At 42.6% G+C, this 26,470-nt stretch overlaps 1 protein-coding gene across 2 annotated transcripts in view; it reads left to right on the plus strand.

Moving 5' to 3' along the window:
* FILIP1 (filamin A interacting protein 1) overlaps window positions 1-26,470 on the plus strand; it is a gene marked incomplete at both ends in the record, with an annotated part of 224,567 nt that overhangs the window by 195,147 nt on the left and 2,950 nt on the right. Inside the window, 2 exons of one of the 2 annotated variants that reach the window (XM_082855684.1) lie at window positions 10,921-13,726; window positions 17,047-17,253. In XM_082855684.1, coding sequence (XP_082711810.1) covers window positions 10,921-13,726; window positions 17,047-17,253 — 3,013 coding nt within the window. Of the gene's footprint in view, window positions 1-10,920; window positions 13,727-17,046; window positions 17,254-26,470 lie in introns of those variants that run through there. The other variant, XM_082855685.1, reaches the window with a different exon arrangement.

The raw sequence follows: 26,470 nt of genomic DNA on the forward strand, positions 1-26,470 counted from the left end.
CACCTCCTACCTCGTGCCCTGAGGTTGACTGCTGCTCTGAGTGACGTCCTGTGTTCTTGCATCTGCACACCCTTTTCTCTTTACGTGGCACCGCATTTTCCCCATTCTTCATCTGGATGACTTTGCTTATTCATTCATCGAACAAATACTGATTGAGCACCTACTGTGTGTTAAGCACTGTGCTGGCGGGGGGCGGGGCTGGTGTTCAGGGCTGGACTCTGCTCTTATGGCGTTTTTCTTCTGTGCAGAGGTGGAAAGACAGACAATACCTAAGTACACGAATGAATGAACCAGATCATTTCAGACAGTGAAAGTGCAGTAGAAGAAATAAATACGGTACCATGATGGCGTGCGGCTGGGGAAGCTGTTTTCAATAGGCTAATCAGAGAATGCCTCTCTGGGGAGAAGACATGTGAACTGAAACCCAAAGGATGAGAAAAAAGAGCCCGTGGGACCATGGGGTGTGGTTGTGCAGGTAGTAGCCCCTGACCAGGAAGAACTGGGGCTGAAATCCAGTCATCCTTCAGCGTATCAAGCCAGGCACCCCTGCACGGGCCTCGTTCCCTAAGGAGGAGGGCAACCCCTATCTAGGCCTCCCAGAGGGGCCATATGGGCTACCCCCTGACAGCGGGGGAACACTACTGGGAAAAACAGTTACAAAAGCTTTGAGCAATTACTTCCTCCAATCACATCTCCACCCTTGGATGGAGTAGCATATATTTAAAGCATAAATGGCACTTTTTACAAAGGATTGCAATTTTTTTTTAATTCCAAGCACGTGGTACATTATTTAACAATGGTAGAGTATTCAACCCATCCTTGTTGAATTAGTGAGTGAATTAATGAATCATGGCTATATTCTGTATGAGTCGGGAAGCTTCATACTAGAGTGTTTGATTAGAGAGCTTGTTCTCAAATAGTGATTCTCAGATAAGGGTCTCCTGTTGGGCAGCAAACTATCAGGAAAAAAATAGTTGTTTCAATGGTTTTAGGTGAAAACAAACAATTCCCCAGACTTTAATTTCTCCGATGACTGAGAGCAATTTACTAGTAGTAGAGTAAGTGATTTATTTCTGAATTTAGCATTTGTAAATTTAAATTAGCATGTTACTAGATTTTCATGAAGACTAAATTTGTATTTCACCGTGGAGTCTGGTTGCTACCAAATCATGGCAAGCACTGAGCGTGAGCTCACCTGGTAGTAGGAAATCTCACAGTCTCCAAGAAGAATAATTTATTATCAGCCACGAGATTTTCACGGCTTTCAGTTGCTGCCAGATGTGCCTTTTAAAGATAGATTACTATCAGTTAAATTTCATAATCAGCTTAGTTTATTGTCTGTTGTTGGGCTAACCCAGAGAGGAGTCATAATGCATATCCTTGTTTTATAATTTTTCACAACTAGACCTCAAGGTACCTATTCTACAGCAGAATTATACATAATCCCCTCAAAATCTGGAGAGTGAACCTTCATTTGTAATAATCTGCTTGAGAGGGTGCGTGAATGCTATTTGAATTACTTGGATTATACTCTTGAATTGAATGTAGTGAGATTACTGGATTATTTATACATTTATAGGGTATAGTTTTATAACATGAAATCATATGTATAAGTTCAGGGTCTTCTCTTGTGACATAAAAGCAGTTCATAAAAGGCGCTAGCAAAAAGTTTACTTCTTTTCTTTTCTTTTAATTTTTATCACCAAGTTCTTTTTCATGAGAATAGGTGAGCTAGGCCCCATCCCACCACAGTGGGATAGTGATACAAGTTTGAGACCAGATAGGTACCCTACAATACTGCTGGTCTTCACAATAGGGGAAAAGAAAAAAGTGCACAAGGGCTTTGTAAACTCATCCCCACTACTAAGAAACACAAAACAGAAACAAAGCTCAAAAAAGTCTGTGCCCTGTGATAAAGGACCCACCATTTCTGTATATGTAAAATATGGTTATCTAGCACTCAGTGCCCAGGGCTGGGACTAGGGTGAGGCAAATGAGACTCTCAGCCTTGGGCGCAAAATTTAAGGGGATGCCAAAAAAACTCAGTAATCAAGATATGTAATATTTTAATGCACTATTTTTAAAAATTAAAATTAATGCAAAAAAATCCATGATGAACAAATATATCAAAATCTCAAATGAGAACCTGACTCTGCAGCTGCACAACCCAGTCTCCTCCACTTCACCCTAGTCCCCGCCCTGCACAGTATATTGGGGACATTAGATTAATTCTGCATAATTATTATAATAGTCACCATCTTGGGGAACTGAGGTGATTTATGAAAGAGTAACACTTCTTCCTGGGTCATCTGGTAAAACCATGTCCTATCATGTTACCAAGCTGCTTAGTTCTCTACTATATGCTCTAGTTGGGAAAAAATGCATTGTGATTCAAGGTTTCAAACTGCAGGAAAGCTTAACTCTTTTGAGGTTCATTCATCTCTAATCACTCTCATGCCCTTGCTAGTTTTAACCTGCCTTTTCTCTTAACAGAGAGGCATACACACAGGGAGAGCTGAAGAAGTACAAAAACAGTGGAGGGGAAGGAAACAGTGAGAAGGGAAATTAGCGTGGTCTGGCTGAGAAACAAACCTAGGATGACATCAGGGTTTCAAATGGGGTCTGATGGATTAAAATGGTGACAAGTGACAAGGGAAGCAAAGAGAGGATTGCTGCTCTGGGGCCAATGCTGAGAAATTTGGAGAAATGGTTCAAGGAAAAAAAGTGAGAATGAATATAGTCCAGCGAGGCCGAGTCTTCAGGAGCACGGATTGACAACTGTTCCAGGGAAGGTGTTTATCTCAAAGATGGATATCCAGGAGAGGGTTTTAAAAAAATCTTTCACTTCCCCTTTCCCCTCCAAAACAATTTATCTTTAGACTCTAAAAGGAAAGCTAAATTAACAAATATCTGTGGAACAGATCAGAATGAGCTGCTTTTTCTAGCATAAGTTTGAGTAAGAATGAACAGATCCCAGTGAGGAAGAAAAAGTAGAAGTCTCTAACAAGCTTAATTATGAACATGGAAAGGAATGAAAGATTCACCCACAATCATAGAAATATGAGAGTCACATCGTAGAGTAAGGAAAATGAAAATATGACCAGACTCCAAACTAGCTGAGACTTGGGTGGAGAAAAGCTAAACATTACAAAAGAGGGTTAAATCTTATTATGGAAAATTTCAAACATCTAACAAAATAAAAAGAATAGTGTAATGATCTCCTATGTACCCAGCACTTAACTTCAACAATTAATCAACTCTTGACCAATCTGGTTTCATCTATCCTAACTCTGCTGGATTACTGTAATGTAAATTCCAGACATATCATTTCATTCATAAATATTTCAATATGTATTTCTAAAATGTAAGGATTCTTTTAAAAATTATTGTCAAAATCCTTTATCACACCTAAAATTTAATAATAATTCCTTTAATGTAATTTTTCCAATTATCTTATTTTTAATAATTTGAATGAGACTGCAAACAGATTATAATTGGTTGGTATGTCTTCTAAATTTCTTTTAATCTATAGTTTCCCCTCCCCCATTCTTTATTCTTAGAATTTATTTATTGAAGAAACTAGGTTTTTTATCCTGTATAGTCCCCTACATTTTGGACTTTTCTGATTGCATCATCACAGTGTCATTTAGTATGTTTCTTGCCCCTGTCTTTTCTGTAAACTAATGGTTATAGAAGCTCGATCTGATTCAGGTTCAATTTTTTTGGTAAGAAAATTTCTTGGGTGGAGGTCTATATATATGTATACAGTATCTGGCTGTCTCTCTTTTGGGAGACATTAATGAGCATTGCCCACACCCATTATTTTATTGGGGATTGCAAAATGGTGGTATTGTATAATTACTTCTTTATTTATTATTCTATCATTATTTATTAACTGGACTATTTCTATAAAGAAAAACAAAGAGCTTTAAAGTTAAGTGGGAACATGCTAATATCTCTCATATACATATGAGGTTAAAAATGTTGACCCTGCCCTACCTGTGTCCTGTGTCCACATCCCTGTTTCTCCTTCCTTTCACAATCAAGATCTCAAATCATTAGTCTCAGGTACTTGTCTCCATTTTTTTTTTTTTCTGCTTTGATTTTTCTTCAGCTAAGCTTTATTTTGTATTTTGATCCCTAACCCCACTAAAACTGCTCGAGTGAAGTACTGTCGATATCCGTGTTGACATATCAAATGGAAGAAGTTTTCTTTAAATTTGAGTTTAAATGAAAACAAGGAACATTTTCCTGTCTCTCACTTGGTCCCTCCAGAGCATTGCAGTATGGACATGCCCCATTCCTGCCCTCTTGGGGTCTGCAAATCCACTATTGCGTGGACTCCCTCCTGACTCTCTGGCTCTCCTCGTTCAGCCTCTCTCATTAAGTTCCTTGATGTTTTCTCATCTCAGTGTCTTTTTCCTATCCTTGGTCCTCTTTCTCTCTGATGTCTCACACCTCTTACTCATCTCACCCTCTCTCATGGCTTTAGATTGCACCCGTCACTGGACACTCCCAGTCTGTAACTTTGGCCCAGATCCATCTCCTGAACTCCTGGGTACCAATAAGCACTTCACTTGTAGGTTCCAACAACCTCAAAGTCAACGTGCCTTTTTAAAATTTTATTCTGTTTTTGGCCGCGTTGAGTCTTCGTTGCTGCACGCGGGCTTTCTCTAGTTGCGGCGAGCGGGGGCTACTCTCCCCTGCGGTGTGCGGGCTTCTCACTGCGGTGGCTTCTCTTGTTGCGGAGCATGGGCTCTAGGCACGCAGGCTTCAGTAGTTGTGTCACACGGGCTCAGTAGTTGTGGCACGTGGGCTCTAGAGCGCAGGCTCAGTAGTTGCGGCGCACAGGCTTAATTGCTCTGCGGCACGTGGGATCTTCCTGGACCAGGGCTTGAACCCGTGTCCCCTGCATTGGCAGGCAGATTCTTAACAGTTGCACCAGCAGGGAAGCCCCGATGTACCTTTTCTGGAGCATCATGATCATCCCCTCCAAGGCTGTTTCTCTTCCATTATATGTGATAAGCACTGACAGCCAACAAATAACCCTGTCCAGAAGCAAGTGGAGTCTGTCCAAATTTCTCCCTCTCCATCCTCACTCAGTCTGTTACCAAACCCTATGACTTCTGTCTCCTGAATATCACCACGTGAACCCCCTTCTCTTTTTATTCAATGACATAACCTTAGTTCAGACTCCGTTTCTCAACTCCTGCTTTCTCAGGAGCTCCTAACTGATCTCCAGCTTCTCCACACCTGTCGAACTTCCTCATATTCTGAATCCCAAGTTCAGAGTCATCCTCTTAGCCCGCTGGGGGCTTTGTTTGCTTGGCCTTCCTTTCCAACCTCCTTTCCTTCCACTGTTCCCACAGGTACCCTTCACTGTAGTTGAGTTACCTTTGGGGTCTATTTCCCAGTTCTGTGCATTTACGTGCTGTTTCCATTACACTCCTATTTTAGGCTTTGCAGGCCACTTACAGTGTCTGCCTCTCCTTCTTCGTTATGTTTTACAAGCCTTTAAAAATGTGAGAACAATTTTTAGCTCTAGGACTCTCCAGATACTGGCCTTGATCTAGATTTGGCCCACAGACAATACTGCTAACCCCTGGTCTAGAGGGTCCTTTCCCTGCCTTCTCTACTTACTTAGCTCCTACTTAGCTTTTAATACGCAGGTTAAGAGTCACCTCCTCCTAGAAGCCTCCCTGACTACACTCCCCTGATATGACTTAGTTGCCCTTCCTCTGGTTTCCCACAGAGGTAGATGCTTCCTCTGCATGTCTTTGTTCTCTGTATTGGTTTAATTGTTCTCATCTTTAGAGAGTAAATGCCTTAGGGGCAAGAACTGTGTCTTTTTTTAACTTTATATGCCTAGCAGAGTGCCCCGCACAAAGTAAGTGTTCAGTAAATGATTGTCAAATGAGTAAACAAGAAGAGGTGTGACCAACAGCACTGGGGGATGGCATTTACTGAGAACATTCTGTGGGCTGGCCACTGTCTAAGCACTTTACAGAGGCTGTTTGCTTTAGTCTTCACAACAGAGGCACAAAGAAGTTAAGGATTTGGCCGAGCACATTCGAATTGCAGCAAGACTTTTGAGAAGGCCTTTTGCGATCATCTTCAACAAACGTGGAAAGAGCTCACCATCGGCCACATTCTAGGCGCTGGGGCTGCAGCAGTGAATGAAATACACAAAAACCCACCTATCAAGGTGTTTACAGTTTAGAGAAGAATGACAGTCAATTAAAAAAAAAAAGAATAAGTAAAATGTATAGTGTATTAGATGGTAATAAGTGCTCTGGAGAAAAAGACAGCAGAAGAAGAAAATAGGAAGTTCTACCATGAAATGCACAAGACAAATAAGGTTGGCAAAGCAGGCCTCCCTGAGAGGGGATGATTGTACAAAGACTTGAAGGAAAGGAAGCAGTGATCTAGTAGAATATCTCAAGGATAAAAGAAAGAGTTTTAAGAGATAAAGTCACAGAAGTAGGAGGAAAAGAGTGATGACGTGGTTCCTTTTAGGCCATTGTGATGATTTGGGCTTGGAGCCGAGGAATGACGGGATCTGATTCACCCTTTTTATTTATTTATTTATTTTTACATCTTTATTAGAGTATAATTGCTTTACAATGGTGTGTTAGTTTCTGCTCTATAACAAAGTGAATCAGTTATACATATACATATGTTCCTATATCTCTTCCCTCTTGCGTCACCCTCCCTCCTACCCTCCCTATCCCACCTCTCCAGGCGGTCACAAAGCACCGAGCTGATTCACTCTTTTTAAATCACGCTGGCTCCTGGGCAGAGGACAGATGAGGGTGAGCAAAAGTGGAAGTTGAGAGTCAGGTTAGGTCGCTATTGCAATAATACAGATAAGGGATGACGGTGGCGTGGGCCAGGGTAAGAGCAATAGCGGGATGAGAAGTAATTGGATTCGAGATGTATTTTGAAGGTAGAGTTGACAAGATTTATTGAAGAACTGAATGTGGGCTTGTGAGAGAAGGATAGAATTCAAGGATGACTCTACATCTGGGGCCCAAGTATGTGGAAGAATTTGGTTGTAGTTGACTGAGGTGAGGAGGATGTGGTTGGAACAGGTGCAAGGGAGGGCTGGGAGCTCAGAGAGATAATGACTAACAGCCCCGCGGGCTCATGGGTGACTGATGACAACGTCCCTGCTGCTGAATGGGTTGAAGTCAGCAGCAGGGAGAGCTTGACGGTATTTGAAGGGCTCTGTACATTGACTTGTCTTTCTATTAATCACTGGGGTTGTGTTGCCATTGACACAATGCTACATATAAACTGATATATCGGGTGACAAAACAGTCCAAGGAGGATCTTGACAATTCCAGAAGGATAGGTGAATCAAGTAAGATGAAGTTAACCTAAACAAACACAAAGTCTTGTGAATTTCAGCTGTTCAAGCAATACCTGTGTGAGGAATAGCATTGTTAAAAGCACACTGTGGTCAAACAGATCTGGTCCAAAATCCCAACCTGCCCCTTCTTAGTCCAGTTCCCATGATTAGGGCAAACGACTCCCTTATTTATAAAATGGCATAGTAATGCCTTGCTCAAGTGTTGTTATGAAAATGAAATGAAATAATAAAATACACAGCCTAGGATATAACAGATAGTTGGTAAATAAAATGTTTTATTATCAAAAGACCTTTCTTCCTATCCTTTATTTTTTAAAAAATTAAGTATTAGTAAATACCTGAGTTGGAGTGGGCTTTTATGAGCCTCTTGAAATAATATTAGGACTCAAGGTTTTCTCATACCTGAAACATTATTTTCCTGGAACAAGTTTTCTCGTCAGCCGGAATTCCACCTGAAAAAGTTAGCTGTCTTCTCTTTATTTTTACAACTTCTGCTTTCACCTCTTTCTGCCTTAAGATTAATAAGCTATTTTATGTTTTCAATCATATTTTAAGCCACTCTTTTATATTTGTTTACAACTTTTCTCCCTTTATCTGACATCTTAGAACACTTTGCAGGGCTTTTAATATTATTTTTCTTAATCTATTTTAAAATTGAGATATAATTTATATATTACAAAATTCACCAATGTTAATTATACATTTTGATAAATGTGTACACCGTAACAGTCAGAACACCGAAATCCTCTTATTTTGCTCCTTCGATAGCATAATTACATGGAAATGTCCCATAATGTACAGTAAATTAAGTGTTGAAAGCACAAAGTGAAATTGTAACTATTAGAAAATTGTTTGTGCGATAGTCATTATGCTTTGTGTATAGTTGCACAATGATGTGATAATGCTTCTGAATGCTTGTTTAATGTAAAAAAAAGAGGATTTCTAGATATGGGGGAAGAAGAAAAAAAACACCTGAAAGTGGAATGCCAAATTGACTGGAAAGGTAGATAAAAAGGTTGTTCATCCACTAGAACTAAGGATAGACAGACCATTAGGATATCTTTCCAGTCCACACAGAGAAGGCTCCCTCTCTCATGTGAGGTTTCCCACTTAAGAGAAACTCCTCTTCTCCCAGAGCTGATGACTAGGATGACCATATTCTTTAAGAGAGGGCATTGCTAATGAGATCAGACACATTCATTGTCTAATAGCCACTAGTAATATCCAACTACTGGCCTAGTAACAACCATGACATACATTCGACAAAAATTTATCCTCAGCTCAGCATTGTAAGGACTTTAGTTCACACAGCCCTATGTAGGTGGCTTGAGCTGTATTTCTAGCTCAAGCTTATTTATTTGTGCTTTCTTCTATTTATCCATTCAGTCAATATTTCTTGAGCACCTCCTATGTGCCAGGCATTGTGCTAGGGGGTGAACAAGGACCTGGCGCCCACTCTCACAGAACTTTCATGAACAGAGGTAGGCAGACATGAAAAACTTATAAGTTGATAAGTGTTATAAAAGAAGAGTGCAGGGTATTATGACAGTTTCTAAGAGGCTCTGACTTAGTCAGTTTGGTCAGGGAAGGCTTCCTGAAGGGAGTGACATTTGAGTGAGACTCAAAGGATAAAAAGTCAACCAGATATGTTCACGTGTGTGTGTGTGTGTGTGTGTGTGTGTATGTGTGTGTGTGTGTCAGAGAGAAAGGAAGAGCAAGGAGGTACTTCTAAGCAGAGGGTCCAGCATATTTGAGGAATGTGTGGAGCTTAGATAACAGGTGAGATCAGCTTGAGATCAACCTGCCCAGGTGGTCAGGAATCACATCAGTCTGGGCCTTGTTATGGATTTCATGCCTCTATTCTTAAAGCAATAGGAAGCCATGGGAGTGTTGACTTAAAAAAATGCACAACATGAGAGTTGCAAATTAAGCTTTACTGGAGGCAAAATGTGGACTACAGCCCCGAGACAGCGTTTCAGATAACTGAGAAACTGCTCCAAGGAGGCGAGGGGTGAGCCAGGACATATAGGAGTTTTGCAACAAAAGGGCAGGTAGTCGGAATGTTAAAAGATTATTGTTAATTAAAGAAAACCAGGTATCTCAGGTTAAGGAATGTAGCGCTTTTCTGTGTATGGGAAGATGCAAGAGTCTGGGCTCACTGAAATCATTCCTTTGATAGGCACCTCAGCTACCTAGGGCCAGTATCCTGTATTTGCACATCCTGAGTTTCCTCAGGGCTCACTTCAGGGAGTGGCTGCAGTCTGATGGTTGCTAGATGGCAGGTATTCTTTTCAGCCCTGAGTTTCCTCAGGGCTCACTGGCTCACGTTGGAGGGCTGTAGTTGTTGATGACTGTGACACCCTTTGTTTATTGACGTGGCAGGAAATATGCCATTTATAAATATTCCATTTATCAGGAGTGACGTGATTATATTAGAATTTGGGTGAGAGTAAGTAGTAATAATAATAATGATAACATAAACATAATAATAATATAATTATACATTTATAATATAAAGTGTAGTTTTAGCTACACTTACTATGGGCCAGGCACTGTTATACGTGCTTTCCATATATTAACCGATATGCACCTCAGACAAACCTTATGAATTAGCTACTATTTTGATGCTCAATTTATAAGTGAGAAAAGTGAGATACACAGAGGTTATATAACTTCTCCAAGATCATACAGCTAGGAAGTGGCACAGCTGAGGTTGTGAGGGGACCAGTTTGGAGGCTGTTGCAGAATTATCAGCAGATGTTGAGTACCTGGACTGGAGTAGAGACAGTGGGGAGGCATTAAGGCTATGGGTTAAGGTGTACATGACCTGTAAAATTTATAGGACTTATTTTCAGAGCACTACATTTCTAGTTGTTGGCACGTTTATTTATTTGTTTGTTTGTCTCAATCATGGTAAGAACAGTTAACATGAGATCTACCCTCTTTAAAAAATTTTAAGTATACAGTACAGTATTGTTAACTATCGTCTGGTATACTTTTCAACTTGCTGTTGTTTCAGTTCTCAATATCTGCCAATACCCTTTCTCACCTGTTTTTCCTGTTTCTGTTAAAAGTATTACTGTTTGCAATTATTCAGACCCAAAGCACTGAAGTCATTTTTTTCTCTCTCTCTCTCTCCCTTCCTACCAGTTAGTAAGCAGTCACAAAGTCCACGTTATCTTTTGCAAAGTTGTCACAATTCATCCTATTCTTCCCATCGCTAACGCCCTGCGCACACAAATTATGAAACAGAAACTAGTACCTGAAAAGCCCTCTTCGTGCCCCCTTCTAGTCGCTACCCTTCAGTACCGGTAGCCAGCATCCTGCCTTCTGATTAGCTTCATTAATGGCTATTTGTTAAACCTTCATCCTGCAGTAATTGATAAGGGATTTATTGTAACAGCATTTTATTTTGTTTTTATGTAATACCTAAGAGAAACTTATTTGCAGACTAATCTTTTAATATGTGTATGAAATATTTATGTATGATATAATATATAAAGTTTAATGCAATAAAATAGAATGTTTTAATATATTTTGTTTTCTAGGTTGAAAAAACTCCTTGAACAAGAAAAGGCTTACCAAGCCCGCAAAGAAAAGGAAAATGCTAAGCGGCTCAACAAACTGAGAGATGAGCTTGTGAAACTCAAGTCCTTTGCACTCATGCTGGTGGATGAAAGGCAGATGCATATCGAGCAACTTGGCCTGCAAAGCCAGAAGGTACAGGACCTGACTCAGAGACTGAGGGAAGAGGAAGAAAAGCTCAAAGCCATCACTTCTAAATCCAAAGAAGACAGGCAGAAATTGCTCAAGTTGGAAGTGGATTTTGAACACAAGGCTTCGAGGTTTTCCCAGGAGCATGAAGAGATGAGCGCTAAGTTGGCCAATCAGGAGTCTCACAACAGGCAGCTCAGACTTAGGCTGGTTGGCTTGACTCAACGAATCGAGGAGCTGGAAGAGACCAACAAAAATCTTCAAAAGGCAGAAGTAGAACTTCAGGAGCTAAGAGATAAAATTGCCAAAGGGGAATGTGGCAACTCCAGTCTCATGGCAGAGGTGGAAAAGCTTCGGAAGCGCGTACTTGAGATGGAGGGTAAAGATGAGGAGATCACGAAAACCGAATCCCAGTGCAGGGGGCTGAGGAAGAAGCTGCAGGAGGAGGAGCACCATAGCCGAGAGCTCAGACTTGAAGTCGAGAAGTTACAGGTGAGAATGTCTGAACTGGAGAAGTTGGAAGAAGCATTCAGCAAGAGTAAATCAGAGTGCACCCAGCTGCATTTAAATCTGGAGAAAGAAAAGAACTTAACCAAGGACCTGCTCAATGAGTTGGAGGTAGTCAAGAGTCGGGTTAAAGAACTGGAATGTTCTGAAAGTCGATTGGAAAAGGCTGAATTAAGCCTGAAAGACGATCTGACAAAGTTGAAGTCCTTTACCGTGATGCTGGTTGATGAAAGGAAAAACATGATGGAAAAAATAAAGCAAGAAGAGAGAAAAGTGGATGGACTCAATAAAAATTTTAAGGTGGAACAAGGCAAGGTTATGGATGTGACGGAAAAGCTCATCGAAGAAAGTAAGAAGCTTTTAAAACTGAAATCCGAAATGGAGGAAAAGGTATACAATTTGACAAAAGAGAGAGATGAGTTAATAGGCAAACTGAAAAGTGAAGAAGAAAAATCCTCTGAATTAAGCTGCAGTGTTGACTTATTAAAGAAGAGACTTGATGGGATAGAAGAGGTGGAGAGAGAAATAACAAGAGGAAGGTCTCGAAAAGGACCTGAGCTCACCTGCCCAGAAGGTAACAAAATTAAGGAGCTAACACTTGAAATCGAGAGACTGAAGAAACGTCTCCAGCAACTGGAGGTGGTGGAAGGGGATCTGATGAAGACGGAAGATGAGTACGGCCAGCTGGAGCAGAAGTTTAGAAGCGAGCAGGATAAGGCCAACTTCCTCTCTCAGCAGCTGGAGGAGATAAAACACCAAATCGCCAAGAATAAAGCAATAGAGAAAGGTGAGGCGGTGAGCCAGGAAGCTGAGCTGAGACACAGGTTTCGGCTGGAAGAAGCTAAAAGTCGAGACTTAAAAGCAGAAGTCCAAGCCCTTAAAGAGAAGATTCATGAATTGATGAACAAAGAAGATCAGCTTTCTCAGCTCCAAGTGGATTATTCTGTCCTTCAGCAAAGATTTATGGAAGAAGAAAATAAGAACAAGAACATGGGGCAGGAGGTCCTCAATCTGACCAAAGAGTTGGAGCTGTCCAAGCGGTACAGCCGCGCTCTCCGACCCAGCGTGAATGGGAGGAGGATGGTGGATGTCCCCGTGACGTCCACCGGCGTCCAGACGGATGCAGTCGGCAGCGAAGCGGCGGAGGAGGACACGCCAGCAGTGTTTATACGCAAATCCTTTCAAGAAGAAAACCATATCATGAGTAACCTTCGACAGGTGGGGCTGAAGAAACCTGTGGAACGTTCCTCTGTCCTAGACAGGTATCCGCCCGCGGCCAACGAGCTCACCATGAGGAAGTCTTGGATTCCATGGATGAGGAAAAGGGAGAATGGGCCCCCGGTGACTCAAGAGAAGGGGCCTCGAGCCGGTTCCAGCCCGGGGCACCCAGGAGAGCTGGTTCTTTCGCCCAAGCAGGGCCAGCCCCTGCACATTCGAGTGACGCCGGACCATGAGAACAGCACTGCCACTTTGGAGATTACGAGCCCCACGGCAGAAGAATTTTTTTCCAGTACCACCGTCATTCCCACCCTAGGGAATCAGAAACCGAGGATAACCATTATCCCGTCACCAAATGTCATGTCTCAGAAACAGAAAAGCGGAGATGCTACTCTCAGCGCGGAGCGAGCCATGTCCCCAGTCACAATTACTACCTTCTCCAGAGAGAAGACACCAGAAAGCGGAAGAGGGCCGTTTGCGGATAGGCCCACGTCCCCCATTCAGATCATGACCGTGTCCACATCGGCGGCCCCGGCGGACATCACCGTCCCTTCCGAATCCCAGGAAATGCCCGTGGGAAGGACTGTCCTCAAGGTCACCCCGGAGAAGCAGACTGTGCCAGCCCCAGTCCGGAAGTACAACTCCAATGCCAATATCATAACCACGGAAGACAATAAAATTCACATTCACTTAGGTTCTCAGTTTAAGCGGGCCCCTGGGACTGCGGCTGAGGGAGCAAGCCCGGTGATTACTGTCCGACCTGTCAGCGTGGCCGCGGAGAAGGAGGTGTCCACCGGCACAGTCCTTCGCTCGCCCAGGAGCCACGTCTCGCCTCGCCCTGGCGCGAGCAAAGTGACCAGCACCATCACCATTACACCGGTCACGACCTCATCGGCCAGAGGAACCCAGTCAGTGGTGAGTAGAGGGGGCTCCAAAGTTCACGCCAAGGCGGGGGGCGCGGGGGTGTGCGGGGGGAGTGAGAACAACGCAGTGCCCAAAATACAGCAAAAGCACGTGCCTCGGCTCCACCCGAACCCACTACGAGCTGTTTCCTAGGGGACTGTCTACATCAAGAAATAGGAGTAAAAAGTGGCCTTAGTACTTTATGAATTTGAGCCAATTATGAGGGATAATTTTTCTTTCACATCAATTATGAAGACTCCAAAAATCCTTGCAAAGATGGCCTCTTGCAGTGTCAGCATATGGGAATAATGAGGTTTAAAATTTGGTTTTTATGTTTACAGTATTTTGAAAAATGGAGACTGGGGAGAAATGGTCAATATGCAGAAAATAATTAAAACCGTTACTGGGTTGGGCTTCCCTGGTGGCGCAGTGGTTAAGAATCCACCTGCCAATGCAGGGGACACGGGTTCGAGCCCTGGTCCGGGAAGATCCCTCATGCCACAGAGCAATGAAGCCCGTGCCCCACAGCTACTGAGCCCTGAGCACCACAACTACTGAAGCCCGCGTGCCTAGAGCCCGTGCTTCGCAACAACAGAAGCCACCACAGTGAGAAGCCCTCGCACTGCAAAGAAGAGTAGCCCCCACTCGCCGCAACTAGAGAAAGCCCGCCTGCAGCAACTAAGACCCAATGCAGCCAAAAAATAAAAATAAATAAATAAATAAACTATTCCTGGGTTATATTTCAAGAACCTAAAATATTTAAAATACATTTACATATGGTCATAGTCATACTTTATTCGAAAAGTAAGATTAAAAGATTATTATATCCAAAACTTTTTTTAAAGTAAAAAAGAAGTGAGTTTATATTTCTAAACAGTACATTGTATTAATAGTATCGTGCAGACAGCAGGTGCTCGATAAATATTTCGTTAGTACCAGCTGGGAGGCTAAATGAAGGGTTATAAAAAAGCATGTCCAAAGTATAAAAGCCAGAACTTAAAAATAAATTCTATTTTTCAAAATACATCCAGTGATTTTCTTCATTTATTGAAGACAACTGGTAGATGAAATTATAGAAGAACATGCACTACTTAGATATTAGTTTAAACTAATAGACTAGAAATTATGATTCCCAATCTCTGAATAAATTCTGCAGCATATATTAGAAACTCTTAAGAAGGAGAGGAAGCTTATTATTTAAGTATAGAAACTGTGGCTCATTTTCCCATATCTTCACTATAATTTACTTTAATTCTCTGTGCACAAGCATAGACCCAAGACAGGCTCCAAAGTGTGAATTACTCACTAACTGCTTTGCCAGTGAAGCTTTTTGTTATTGGCTCCATGGGAGCTGAATAGCATTCAGCACTGCTCACCCTTCTCAAATGGTTCAATGCTGCTTTTATTTCAGCAACACAGCGTAGCTTGGATTTTTATAAAAGCTAGTGGAGGTGTAATTGTTGTAATTTAGAGCAGATCTTCTGCTGGAACATCTTATTCCCATCTTAAGGGTCAGGTCAAGCTAGGCTTCCCTTCTGCAGCAACACTTTGGATTACTGACTAAAGCCCCTACACAAATAGGATTTCAAAACAACTGTCTAAGATTTCTAAGGCCTAAATGATGATTCACGTACTTCAGGTATATCAGATCCCATAAGATCAAGGGCAACAAAAAGTTTGGGAATACCCCTCTTAGAAATCGAATAGTGTGGTTAGTTCATTTGTGCATTTATTCAACATTTATTGACTATTAGCAGCACTTTAGGCATGGGGTTAGGTGCCGACTGTAAAGAGGACGTGTTGAAGTTCTTCTTAGTGGGAGAGGCAGGATTGAAACCTCCTTAGTGGTTCTGTGAGAGGGGTATGTACAAAGGAACAAGCAGAGAAGGCTTCACCGGGGGAAGAGGTCTTCACAGATGCAGAGAGAGGGCAGCGTGTGCACAGGCGCGGCGATGGCGTTGGCGATGTGAGGAACTGGCTTGTTGGGGAAGGTGAGCAGTCCCTTTGCGCTGCAGCGGCTGGGGCTGGAGACAAAATGCAGGAGCAGAAAAGGAGAGGCACACTGGGGTCAGATACGGAAGATGTGTGGGTCTTTTTATGAAACTGACATTTAATCTCAGAGAGTAGACAAAGGGACCCAGAAACAAGGTAATGATTTTTAAAACTACATTATTTATGTGTTAGGTATGTCTGTAAAACCATTTAAAGGATAAATAGAGGCCGAGGACGGGGATACTGTTGCAGTTCTGTAGGCTGGAGATGGCGTATGCTTGAACTGTGGTAGCGAAAATGAGGACAGACATATATTGAAGACGGAATTGAAGATTTCATGACAAACTGAGTACAGAGGGCAGCTCTGAGGTTTCTGGCTTGGCTGTAGAGGTGGATAAAATGAGAAACTCAGGGGGACTACTGTTTGGGGGAGAAGTTAAGTAATGTTTGGGGCCTGTTATAATTGAGATGCCTGAGGGACACTGAAAATGTCTAGCACGCGGTTGGAAATCTGGATCTGCATTTAAGGAGAGCACTGAAGACTCGAGGTCCTGGGACTCAGCAACATGTGGGTGACAACTGAGGCGATTCTCAGGGTGAATGTGAAAAATGAAACGAGGGCCAAGGATGGAGCATGGTGACACCCACGTTTAGAAGGCAGGCAAGCTGGAACCGGGAGCCAGCGCCAGAGTGTAAAGGAGTTGTCAGAGACAGGAGGGGGAGGGGTGAGACCCAAGTAAGAAATCACAGCAGGAGAGTTTTAGGAGCACTTCAAGAAGGGTGCTGTGGGGGAATTCTGTGGCAGTCCAGTGGTTAGGACTCCGAGCTTTCACTGCAGGGGGCACGGGTTCATCCCTGGCCGAGGAACTAAGATCCTGCATGCCATGCGGCATGGCAAAAAAAAAAAAAAAGGGGTGTGGTCAGCAGTGACAATACAAAAAAGAGATCTGGCCTCCTTAGGAGGGGAAAGGAGAGCTGCTTCACGTAAAGCAAGTGAGGTGATTTGGGGGACAGTAGGAGTAAAGATGCCTGAGTATACGCAGCGTGTCCTGCAGCTTCTCTGTGAAGTAGGAGTGAAGGCTGTCTTCAGTAAGGGTCGAGGAGGTAGGTCAGGGGCTTGAGAAGAGAACGAAGGGTGCACAGATGTTCTGGGAGAGGGGAAGGGGGGCGACTGAAGTGGACTAGACACCAACTCCAACTTGCTAACGATAATCTGATCTGGAGAGGGGTCGTCTGCGGGTAGTTCTGTGACAAGAACCCTGCTTATGCTCAGACTGATGGCATTTCCGGGGGAAACTCACCAACATTGCCCTTGCGTTTCTGTATTTTCTCTCTTACAGTCGGGACAAGACGGGTCATCCCAGCGGCCTACACCCACCCGCATTCCTATGTCAAAAGGTATGAAAGCAGGAAAGGCAGTAGTGGCAGCCCCAGGAGCAGGAAATCTGACCAAATTCGAGCCTCGAGCTGAGACTCAGTCTATGAAAATAGAGCTGAAGAAATCTGCAGCCGGCAGCGCTACCTCTCCTGGAGGGGGGAAGGGCTGAGGGCAGTGGCGGAGGGGGTATGTCGTGCAGATGCTACTGCTGCCCTCTGTTCGTGCCAACTCTCTACATGTACTAATTTAAGTTTTCAATATCTTGTTCATAAAATAATCAACTAATAGCCATGTGTCTTTCCTATTTTGTGGATTTGTTTTGATGCTGGGGAACAGAACTAACCAGCAAAACTACCGTGTGCTGTGTGCTTTGCGGAGGGTGCTGGGCCCGAGGCAGGGCCCGACTTCTAGACCCAGTGTTGCTTCTAGAAAGTGGACCCATTAGTTAAATCAGTAAGCTATGGGGGCTGGATCACAGCCTCGCCAAAGCCGGCTCCTAATTGTAAATCAAATATAATAGGCTTTGTTCCACCATAATTGATTTTTCAAAAACTCTTTGAGGAAACAGGAAACAGGTTAACAATTGTCATTTGCCTCTATCAGATTCCAAATTTGCTTCATGTGCTGGAAACAAACAAACAAATAAACCCCCCCAAACAAAACCCATCTCCTAGTTATCACAGGGCCTGGACCTCTAAGGTTTTGCAGAAACAAAAGCCTCTGAGACGATTTCAGGAAACAATTTGAATGGGAAATAAAATGGAAACGAAATATGGAATACTAAAAACAGAGTTTTACTTATTTGTGTGAGTGTGTATTGTAAAGATTTTGGAATTTTAGAACCGTTAACGTCAGACTCATGCTCTATTTAAGTGTGCAACTGATTTAAATTGTGGAGCAGTTTGAATAGAGCTGCCAAATGGCCCTTTATAGCTCAAGAGAGGTTGTAATGGATAGAAAATAGCGACAGTAAATTTTGATACATTGTTGCCAAGAAATAAAATGACATCATGCACAGCTTAATTGAATTGAAACATTTTCACAGTCAAGTGTGGACTTGACTTTGCAAGTATAGAACCAGTTCATGATTGTGTGTGTGTGTGTGTGTGTGTGTGTGTGTGTGTGTGGTGTGGTGAAGTGTATTATTATTACCTGTGTTTGTATCATTGTTAATTTTAAGCATGTTTTCATAAGCATGAAGAGTGTGTGAATGCAGAACGCCAGTGTCTGTGAGAAGATTAACCATGTTGACGTGGACATGGTGCTTGGTAGTCAAATAACCACAAATGAGCTCAAGGCTGATAACCCCCAGCTTAGCATCTGAGGTCTCAGGTAGGCAGCACCTTTGTCGAAATCTTTGAGGCAATTGGGTGAACTTCACAATAACACAATGAGTATTAAGTTACAGGTTGCTATTTTCTACTTCTAAATTGTGAAGGTTCCAGAATCATTGAATAGTCCTGATATTTGGTAAAAGGTAGATTTTTTTTTAAAGACACATGTTTGGTTTTTAGCCCGGGAGTCACCGTGCTTCATGGTATAGAGACTGTCCTCTGAGTTCTTTCCACACTGTTCTTCCTGTCCCTTGTAGAACTTGGGCTCAAATTGTGGATGAGGGAGATAGACCCCTCACAATATTCACATGTACTTAATCAGATCACTGTTGCCTACAGCTCAGTTCTCAGCAAATATATTTTAAAATATTGAGCAACTACGGGAGACATGCCCTAATAATGGAATTTCAAGGCGGAAGGAGAGGGAGACTGAGAAAAAAAGGCTTTACGAAATATGATTTTGAACAAGTTTAAACAACAGATCTTGCCATTTCGAATACTGACTCATGTCTTTTTGAAAGGGAATTTCCCCCCTTTTGTAAAGTGGACATTATCCCTTTCAGAAACAAGGATGCTCCACTGTTTTTCAAATGCCTCCCTGGCATTTAGCCTATTCGGTGTTACTGTACATGCCGTATTTGAGCAAATGAAGGCGTCAGGAGAACGAAACACTGTTCTGTTTTATACTACCTGCCATTCTTCAGTGACCCTTATCCTAATCGAGTGTCACTGCGGCTGTTTTCTTTTTTACCTGCTCGCACCATGCTTATGTCGGTTCTGCCCGGAAGCTCATTCCATCTGCAGGGAGAGGCTGTAAGAGCTTAACCGTGAGTGGACAGGATGTTTATACATCTGGATCTTGGAATACAGCCACCTGCAGAGGACAACCGCTAAGAAAACTTGGCGGCACGACACATATTCGCTTTTCAGAAATGATAAAGTGCGACTGCCGTGGCAGTTTTCCTTTGTAATTTTAGAACCAACGCCACATTTATTGGCTAGCTTGGTTTTAAACTGCATATTAGAAATGAAAGCCACCAAGGACTGGAGGTGGAGGATTCAATGCACTCCTACTCCGGCTTCTATGTGTGAGTATAACATGTTTTTAAGATGCAGTTTCATGTGCTTTTATAAGAGTGAATGGGATGAAAAAGTTAGAGTCTTTTCCCTGTCCTGAAACAGTACTGTGTAGTGAAATAGAAGTGGTCTCACTAGGGCAGCTATGAACAGCTGCTGTCAGGTCCCGTGCTGGGGAGGGAGGGGTGCTATTTCCACAGATTTCAGTGTGACGGCTCCCTCTGGGGACAGGCAGGGCCCCATCCACACAGCTACAGAGGCAGCCCTGGTCTTACCCTCCTGAGAATAATTTTTGTATGTTGGCTGTTTCCACATTCTACGAGGGTGGCCATGTAGCATGCCTGGTACCAGAAACATTCCAAGATGGGACACGGCCCAAAAGGTATTGATCATTTCTTGAAAATGACTTTCCTGTCTAGGTCACCTGCTTAAACAGAGTCATTCAGTTTCTACTGGCATCTTTGTTATATTTTCATTGAGGACAGGTTAATGGGGAACAGTTGGGCTGTCTGGAGATTTTAGTGTACTCCTTAAGGGTAGGGTGTTACCGGATCTCTTAGCTGAATGTCTTTAAGAAACAAGTGAAGACATAGCTTTGATGTGCAGTGTGGGAAGAGTATAATTTCAGGGAAACAAAAACCTGTCCAAGAATGAGAGATGCACAAAGATTTGAATTTCTCATGCCTTTCATAGATTTGGAATACTGGGGAGAGAGCAAAACTTTCCTGATTGGGAAAACCCCAGGGATATTAGATGAGAAGGGCACGTTTATGTGGGCAGCAGGAGGGCAGAGAGAGAGAGGAAGAGGTAACAGGATGCGCACAGAGAGGGCTTCCCAGTAAACAGGGATGCATTATTCCCAAACCTCCCTAACCCAGCCTATGGTCAGTGTTTCCCCCATACTTCCTCCTCCAGTCTCATCCTTGGTTATCTCCTCACCCTCTGCTCTTTCAGCTTCTCCTTTTCACCTATTACCTCCACACAGGATGTAAGTATGCTCTGGCCTCCTCCGTTTCAGCACAGTTTTTCCTTCAGCCATGCAGCCCTCTATAGCTACCGCCCTGAGCCCTTCCCTGCCTGCCCAGTGGAGCCACTGACACAACGCTCGGCCTTTTCTGCCTCCACTCCCACTGTTCCCATTGATTCTTTAATTATTCTTTATTTTTGTGAAAGTAACTCATATACAGTTAAAATACAAGCCAGTGCTAAAAGACATGAAAACAGCCGTTCATCACCTCACACCCCCTTTCCAAACTCAGCTCTACTCCTTAGAGAAAATTATTTCTCACTCGAAATTGATAAATTTTGGATACCTTTTTCTTCCCGTTGTTGTTTTGATGTTTGAGAATTTGGTCCTCTTACATGTCTCCTCCCTTCCCTTTTCCCCATCCTCACAATATGACTGCACCACACAGTTTTTGATAAATGAGCAGCCGGCAGCCAGCATGTGTCATGTTCATATGTTTACAATGTAAATTTAAATATTGTTCCCTGCTGAGCCAACTATTGTACTATGATTATGTTTCCTTCCTCTTACCATGTTCCCCCTTCAGAAGAATAATTGCTTTAATTTTTCGTCTGCGTGCTTTTCTATGTATCTATCTGTATTTTTTCCAGATGCTCCGATAGATCTACCAAACACCTATGAGTAATTTTTCCAAACACTTAAGCACATCAGTTTCATACTTTTCCCTGGAGGCCTTACTAGTTCAACCCTCTGCTTCCCTACTTAGTCTGGAACGCTTGTCCTTTACGTCTGCTGCTCAGCGGTGGTCCTATTGCCTACATTGAATCCTCCGTTTCCTGGATTTCTTATCTTCTACTTCTTTTGCTTACCTGTTTGTCTGTCTGTCTATCTATCTGTCTATCTATCTATCTACCACCTATCTATCTATCTACCTATCGAAGCGCATCTTCCAGTAGTTTCTACAGAGAAAAATCCTCCAGTAACCTTCCTGAGGCAGGCTACCTGCGTTCCGGGAACAGATCAGGGAGATGAAGTGGAGAATCTCACAGTTTAGGCACTCCCTTGCGTTCAGCCCATTCTTGTGCCTAGGTCCAGAACTTGTTAGGTCAGTTTTTTCAGAGAATAATCCCCGGATCTCTGTAAGGGTGACAGTAGAGTGAGGCTGTGCGCCTCTCCCTCTGTGACTGAGACATCTAATCTCCTTTGGATTCCTTGAACTTCTCTGACTGCCCTGCCTCAGTCTCCCTTGCTGGCTCGTTATTGTATGCATACATTTTTTTTTTATTGAAGTATAGTTGATTTACAATGTTGTGTTAATTACTGCTGTACAGCAAAGTGATTCAGTTACACATATATATACATTCTTTTTATAATATTCTTTTCCATTACGGTTTATCACAAGATATTGAATAGAGTTCCCTGTGCTGTACAGTAGGACCTTGCTGTTATCCATCCCATATATAATCATTTGCATCTGCTCATCCCACACTCCCAATCCATCCCTCCCCCACTCCCCTTCCCCTTGGCAACCACCAGTCTGTTCTCTATGTACATGATTCTGTTTCATCGATAAGTTCATTTGCATCATATTTTAGGTTCCACATATAAGCGATATCATATGATATTTGTCTCTCTCTGTCTGACTTACTTCGCTTAGTATGAGCATCTCTAGGTCCATCCATGTTGCTTGTGCATGCATCTTAAGGGTTGCTGTTCTCCTTATCTTTTCAAAAGCCATTTGCCTACACTACATGCTCATTCTGGTTACTTTATTCACTCCCATGGTTTCAGTTATCTCCCATATGCTGATGACGACCAAACCTCTATCTCCAATCATGCACTCAACGTGGCACTGTACATCTCCAACTTAGTTCCTCTCAAAGCCATTCTCAACAACCCCTCCATCCCTCTTCCAAGTTTTTTCCTTCTCCTATAATTCTCCACATCAGGAGGAACGTCCCAAGTTACCCAGTCACTCAAGAAAGCCAGAAACCACTTCAGGCCCCTCCTTCCCCCTCGCCCACCAAGGAGACTCATTCAGCAAGTCTCTCGTACCCCTGTCAAACCCCTGACACCTGAGGCAGCTGCACCCACGTCTCCATTTTCCCCATCACTGCCTGAGTGGAGGTTCTAACTACTTCTCATCTGGATGACTCTAATACTCTCCCAACCGATCCCATAATCTCCAGCCTCAACGTTTCCTGATTCATTTTTCATTTTGTTTTTCAAAGTGCAAGTCGATCATCTCACTCCTCCATTTGAAGCCCTCCCAATCGTTATCCACAGCGTGCAAAGCCAGCTCCCTGGTGCGGCACTCAAGGCTCTGTGATCTGTCTCCCTCTCTCCCCACCCTCCCTTCCCCTCGCCTGGACTCCCACCCCCAGGCCCACAGAATGCCCCGCACAGTGGCCAGACCACCTTCCCTTGACTCTCTCAACTTGTTTCTTCTCCCTGGGTTGCCCTTCCTCTGACACTTCCTTCTGGTGGTTCTGTCCTCTGTTCAAAATCTCTTTTAAGAACTTCGCCTCCATGAACAAGACAAGCCATTATTTCAGAATCTAAGCCAGGGTTTAAAGCCTGTCATTTTTTACATTTTTACAGCAAATGCTGTAAAAAACTTGGTACTTATACTGTAGAGAAAGAAAACTAACAGTCAGAGGACGGCTGGGAGTTGGAGAAGAAAGAGGTGTTCCTGCTTCCTCCTTAGTTTGCAATACAAACCTGTGAGAATGATAAGGAGGGTGCTGACACACCATGCGTGAGAGCACAGAGGGAAAGAGGGAGCAGATTTAGGGGAAATCCAGGTGCTGCCATTCTAGACGGTGTAAGTTACTGCTATGTCCCTCCAAAGGCTCCGTGGCAGGTAATGGATGCAAAACAGCCAGGAGTCCCGGACCGGGGAGTTCTTGCCTCTGAAGCTATCACACGTGTGGAGAGCTAAGGGGGTCTGGGAGCTTCCTGTGAAGCACAAACGTACTTGAATTATTTACGAATGGCTCATCCTCTCTTACTCCCCCAGAGGAGCATGAAAGCACTTCAGGAAAGAAAAAGTTCCAGGTGATTTTTCATGCTCTTCAGTTTCATGAAGGACCCTCTAAAATAGATCAGAGAGGCTTCCGTTTTAAGGGATCAAACACCACCATCCATAAGCAGGATTTAGATTGAGGATAGATATTAAGGCGAACATGGAGAGAAGGTGGATTGCTCAACTACGGACTAGATTCCTGACATAGGACTGACCAGGAGATCAGAGGAAGGCTGTGTAACCTTTGGCAAACCACCTTACCTTGGCTTGTGGCTTAGCATTCAGCTATGATCCTTTATGCTTCTGGCATTCCTCCTTAGAGTGATAAGGTGAGACGCTTCACTCTTGTTCAGTGAGCGACTTAAAAGAGTCTGCCATAATGCTTTTCCCAAGAACTAATAATTAATTGCTTATCTGGTAAAAGTAGTTTTGGCCTCTCTACTTGTGCTAATATTATGTATGTGTGATGGACAGAATTGCAAAGCCAAGGGCTGTTTAGAAATGAACTAGACTTTAGAGGTCAAGAAGATAATTATCCCTTTTATTAAAGATGAAAACAAAAACAAAACAGGAAACTCCCCAACGCTTAGAGTGTATCATTATCTTATTAATGATGAAACCAGGGCTTCAGTTTCTCCCAGTACCTTATTCAGGATTTCATACGAGTAAACCACTTCAAGTGGGCAAAGTGTATATTCATACATAGACTAAAAATAATATTTTAAAATAATAATATTGCCAAAGGATTTTGAGATATTGAGCTCTCTACATAGAAACCCTGTGTGGCAAAGTTCTCAAAACAGCAATTTGATGAACATTATCCTTATCTAAAAAACACAGTGCCCTTCTCAATTTTCACACATAATGTAATATTCCATGCTATCCTGTGACCCACCGTAGACTTAGATCAACCTAAGCTGATCTCGGCATCTAGCATCTAACACCTGTGTCTAAAAAGTAGAACTTGAGCATGTTTGGCTCAGGTACTCAGCTATTTTCCCACCATTTAGTTTTTATTTATAATTAATGTTATCTATGAAATAACTAGTTCCAATTTGCTTGTATCTGGGGAACCGTAATCTGTGTGAGAGGTAACAATTAGCTTGCCTGAAAAAAAATCTACCAATCCTAACTGCGATGATTGGTGGTAACTCCTGCAACCTGGGGGGGCGGGTGAGGGGAAGATTTGGCCTGATGATGGAGTGGAAAATGTTCTGTAAGGAAGCAAATAAACTCTTAGGTGGTTGAGAAACCCCAAGAGAGTTTGTATCATCTGATTCCAAAGTTTCCTGAAGCAAATGACAGAACTGATTAGCGGAAGTATTTTTAATTAGCCGAGCTGAATCCAAAAGAAGAATACAAGTCCAAATCAACAGGGGAGGTTTATTGGATTTCCTATTTAAAACAGATGTTTTATCAGAACTCTGATTAACGTCTGAATGTGATAGGGACAGGACTGAATACTGAAGCAGTTTCTTAAAATGAACCTTAAAAGCAAACAATATCTAGGCACTCCTACTTCTGAAAGGTGTAGAGAATGCGGACATTTTTGCAGGAGGATAAACCCCCCAGCAGGCAGCAAGGTCAAAGCTGGGGTTTGGTAGCTGGTGGAGGAAGAAAGGCAGAGCCCTAAGCCGGTGCCTTGCTCTCCAGGCAGAGCTCCCGGGGGTAGGAGCCATGGAACAGGGAACTGGCCAAACTGATGCAGAATCCAACAGGAAATGTTTTCTGTGATGCTGGTGTACAGTTTCCTGTGAATAAAGCAGCCCTCCCTCCTTTGCTGATGCAAAGTCCTGCTATAAATTGAACTTCTGCTTTGCTTTGTCTTTGGTATATGAATTTGGAGGCTATTGAAGTGATGTGGTCTCATTTACTAGAGTTGATTTTTAAAATTCAGAGCTCAAGAGTCCCCTTCAGGCTTGGCAGGGCATAAACAGAGGCACTGCTCTGGAGGAAGGCACTGACTTTTCAGGGAATACATCTTTCTTACTCCACAGCCAAGGGGTTCTCCTGGGAGGAATCAGAATTCCAGTTTGTTACCAGGTTGCCCCACTGTAGCACTCAAGAGACATTCTCCCCCGGATTTCTCCCCAAATCCTGTCTTATGTATACAACTTTGGATCTCAAGTCATCTGGCTGGCCAGTAGTTTTGGGGATACCACCCAAGTAGGATAAATAAGTCATCTTTGTAAGGTCAGAAATCAAGTGTAATTAGGAATTGATAATCCGTTAAACTTCCTTTCCATGGAAGTTATCTAATAGCTAGTGTACTAAAAGAATGAATTCATTTCACAATAATATTATGAAAACAATGTATTTAATGTGTTACATGAAGCTTCTCAAGAAAAATAACTTCAAGATAACACTTGAGAGAAACACATAGAGGAAAAAGTGCTTTGGTCAACTGTTAATATAAAAAATATATGTAAAAATCCAGTGTCCCCATGTACATATGCTGATTAAGATTTAGAGGGTTTTTTTCTTCTTCCAGTTAGAAAAATGGAGATTGTTATTAAATACCTACACAACAGAGGGCCCCAAATTTAAATGCTTCTCTATTTTGAGTTTGCTGATAGAGGTGGTAATTAACTGTGGCTTTGGTCTCAATCTTCCTCATATATTCTACAGATTACTAATGTCAGAAAAGTGGTATCTGTAAAGAGTAAAATTTAGATTACAGAATGACATCTGATTGTACTTAGGTCACCTTAGAGGTCCCTAATGACTTGTTTGGGTCTTATTCTGAGATGAAATGAAGACAGAGTAGTAGATGGAAAAAAGATTTGCTCACTGACTTTGTAACTTCAATAAAATCTATAACATTATTTTATTGTACTAAATCATAAAAAAAAAAAGGAAGGGAATTGGGAATTCTGTCTTAAAAAAAAAAACACACAAATAATGGCATTAATCCCCGAAGCATTTTTATTTTATTATTATTTTTGTTGGCAACCATGAACTCCTTATGCATCAGATAGTTTTG

The sequence above is a fragment of the Leucopleurus acutus genome, assembly GCF_964270905.1.
Source record: "Leucopleurus acutus genome assembly, chromosome: 15".
Lineage (NCBI taxonomy): Eukaryota > Metazoa > Chordata > Mammalia > Artiodactyla > Delphinidae > Leucopleurus > Leucopleurus acutus.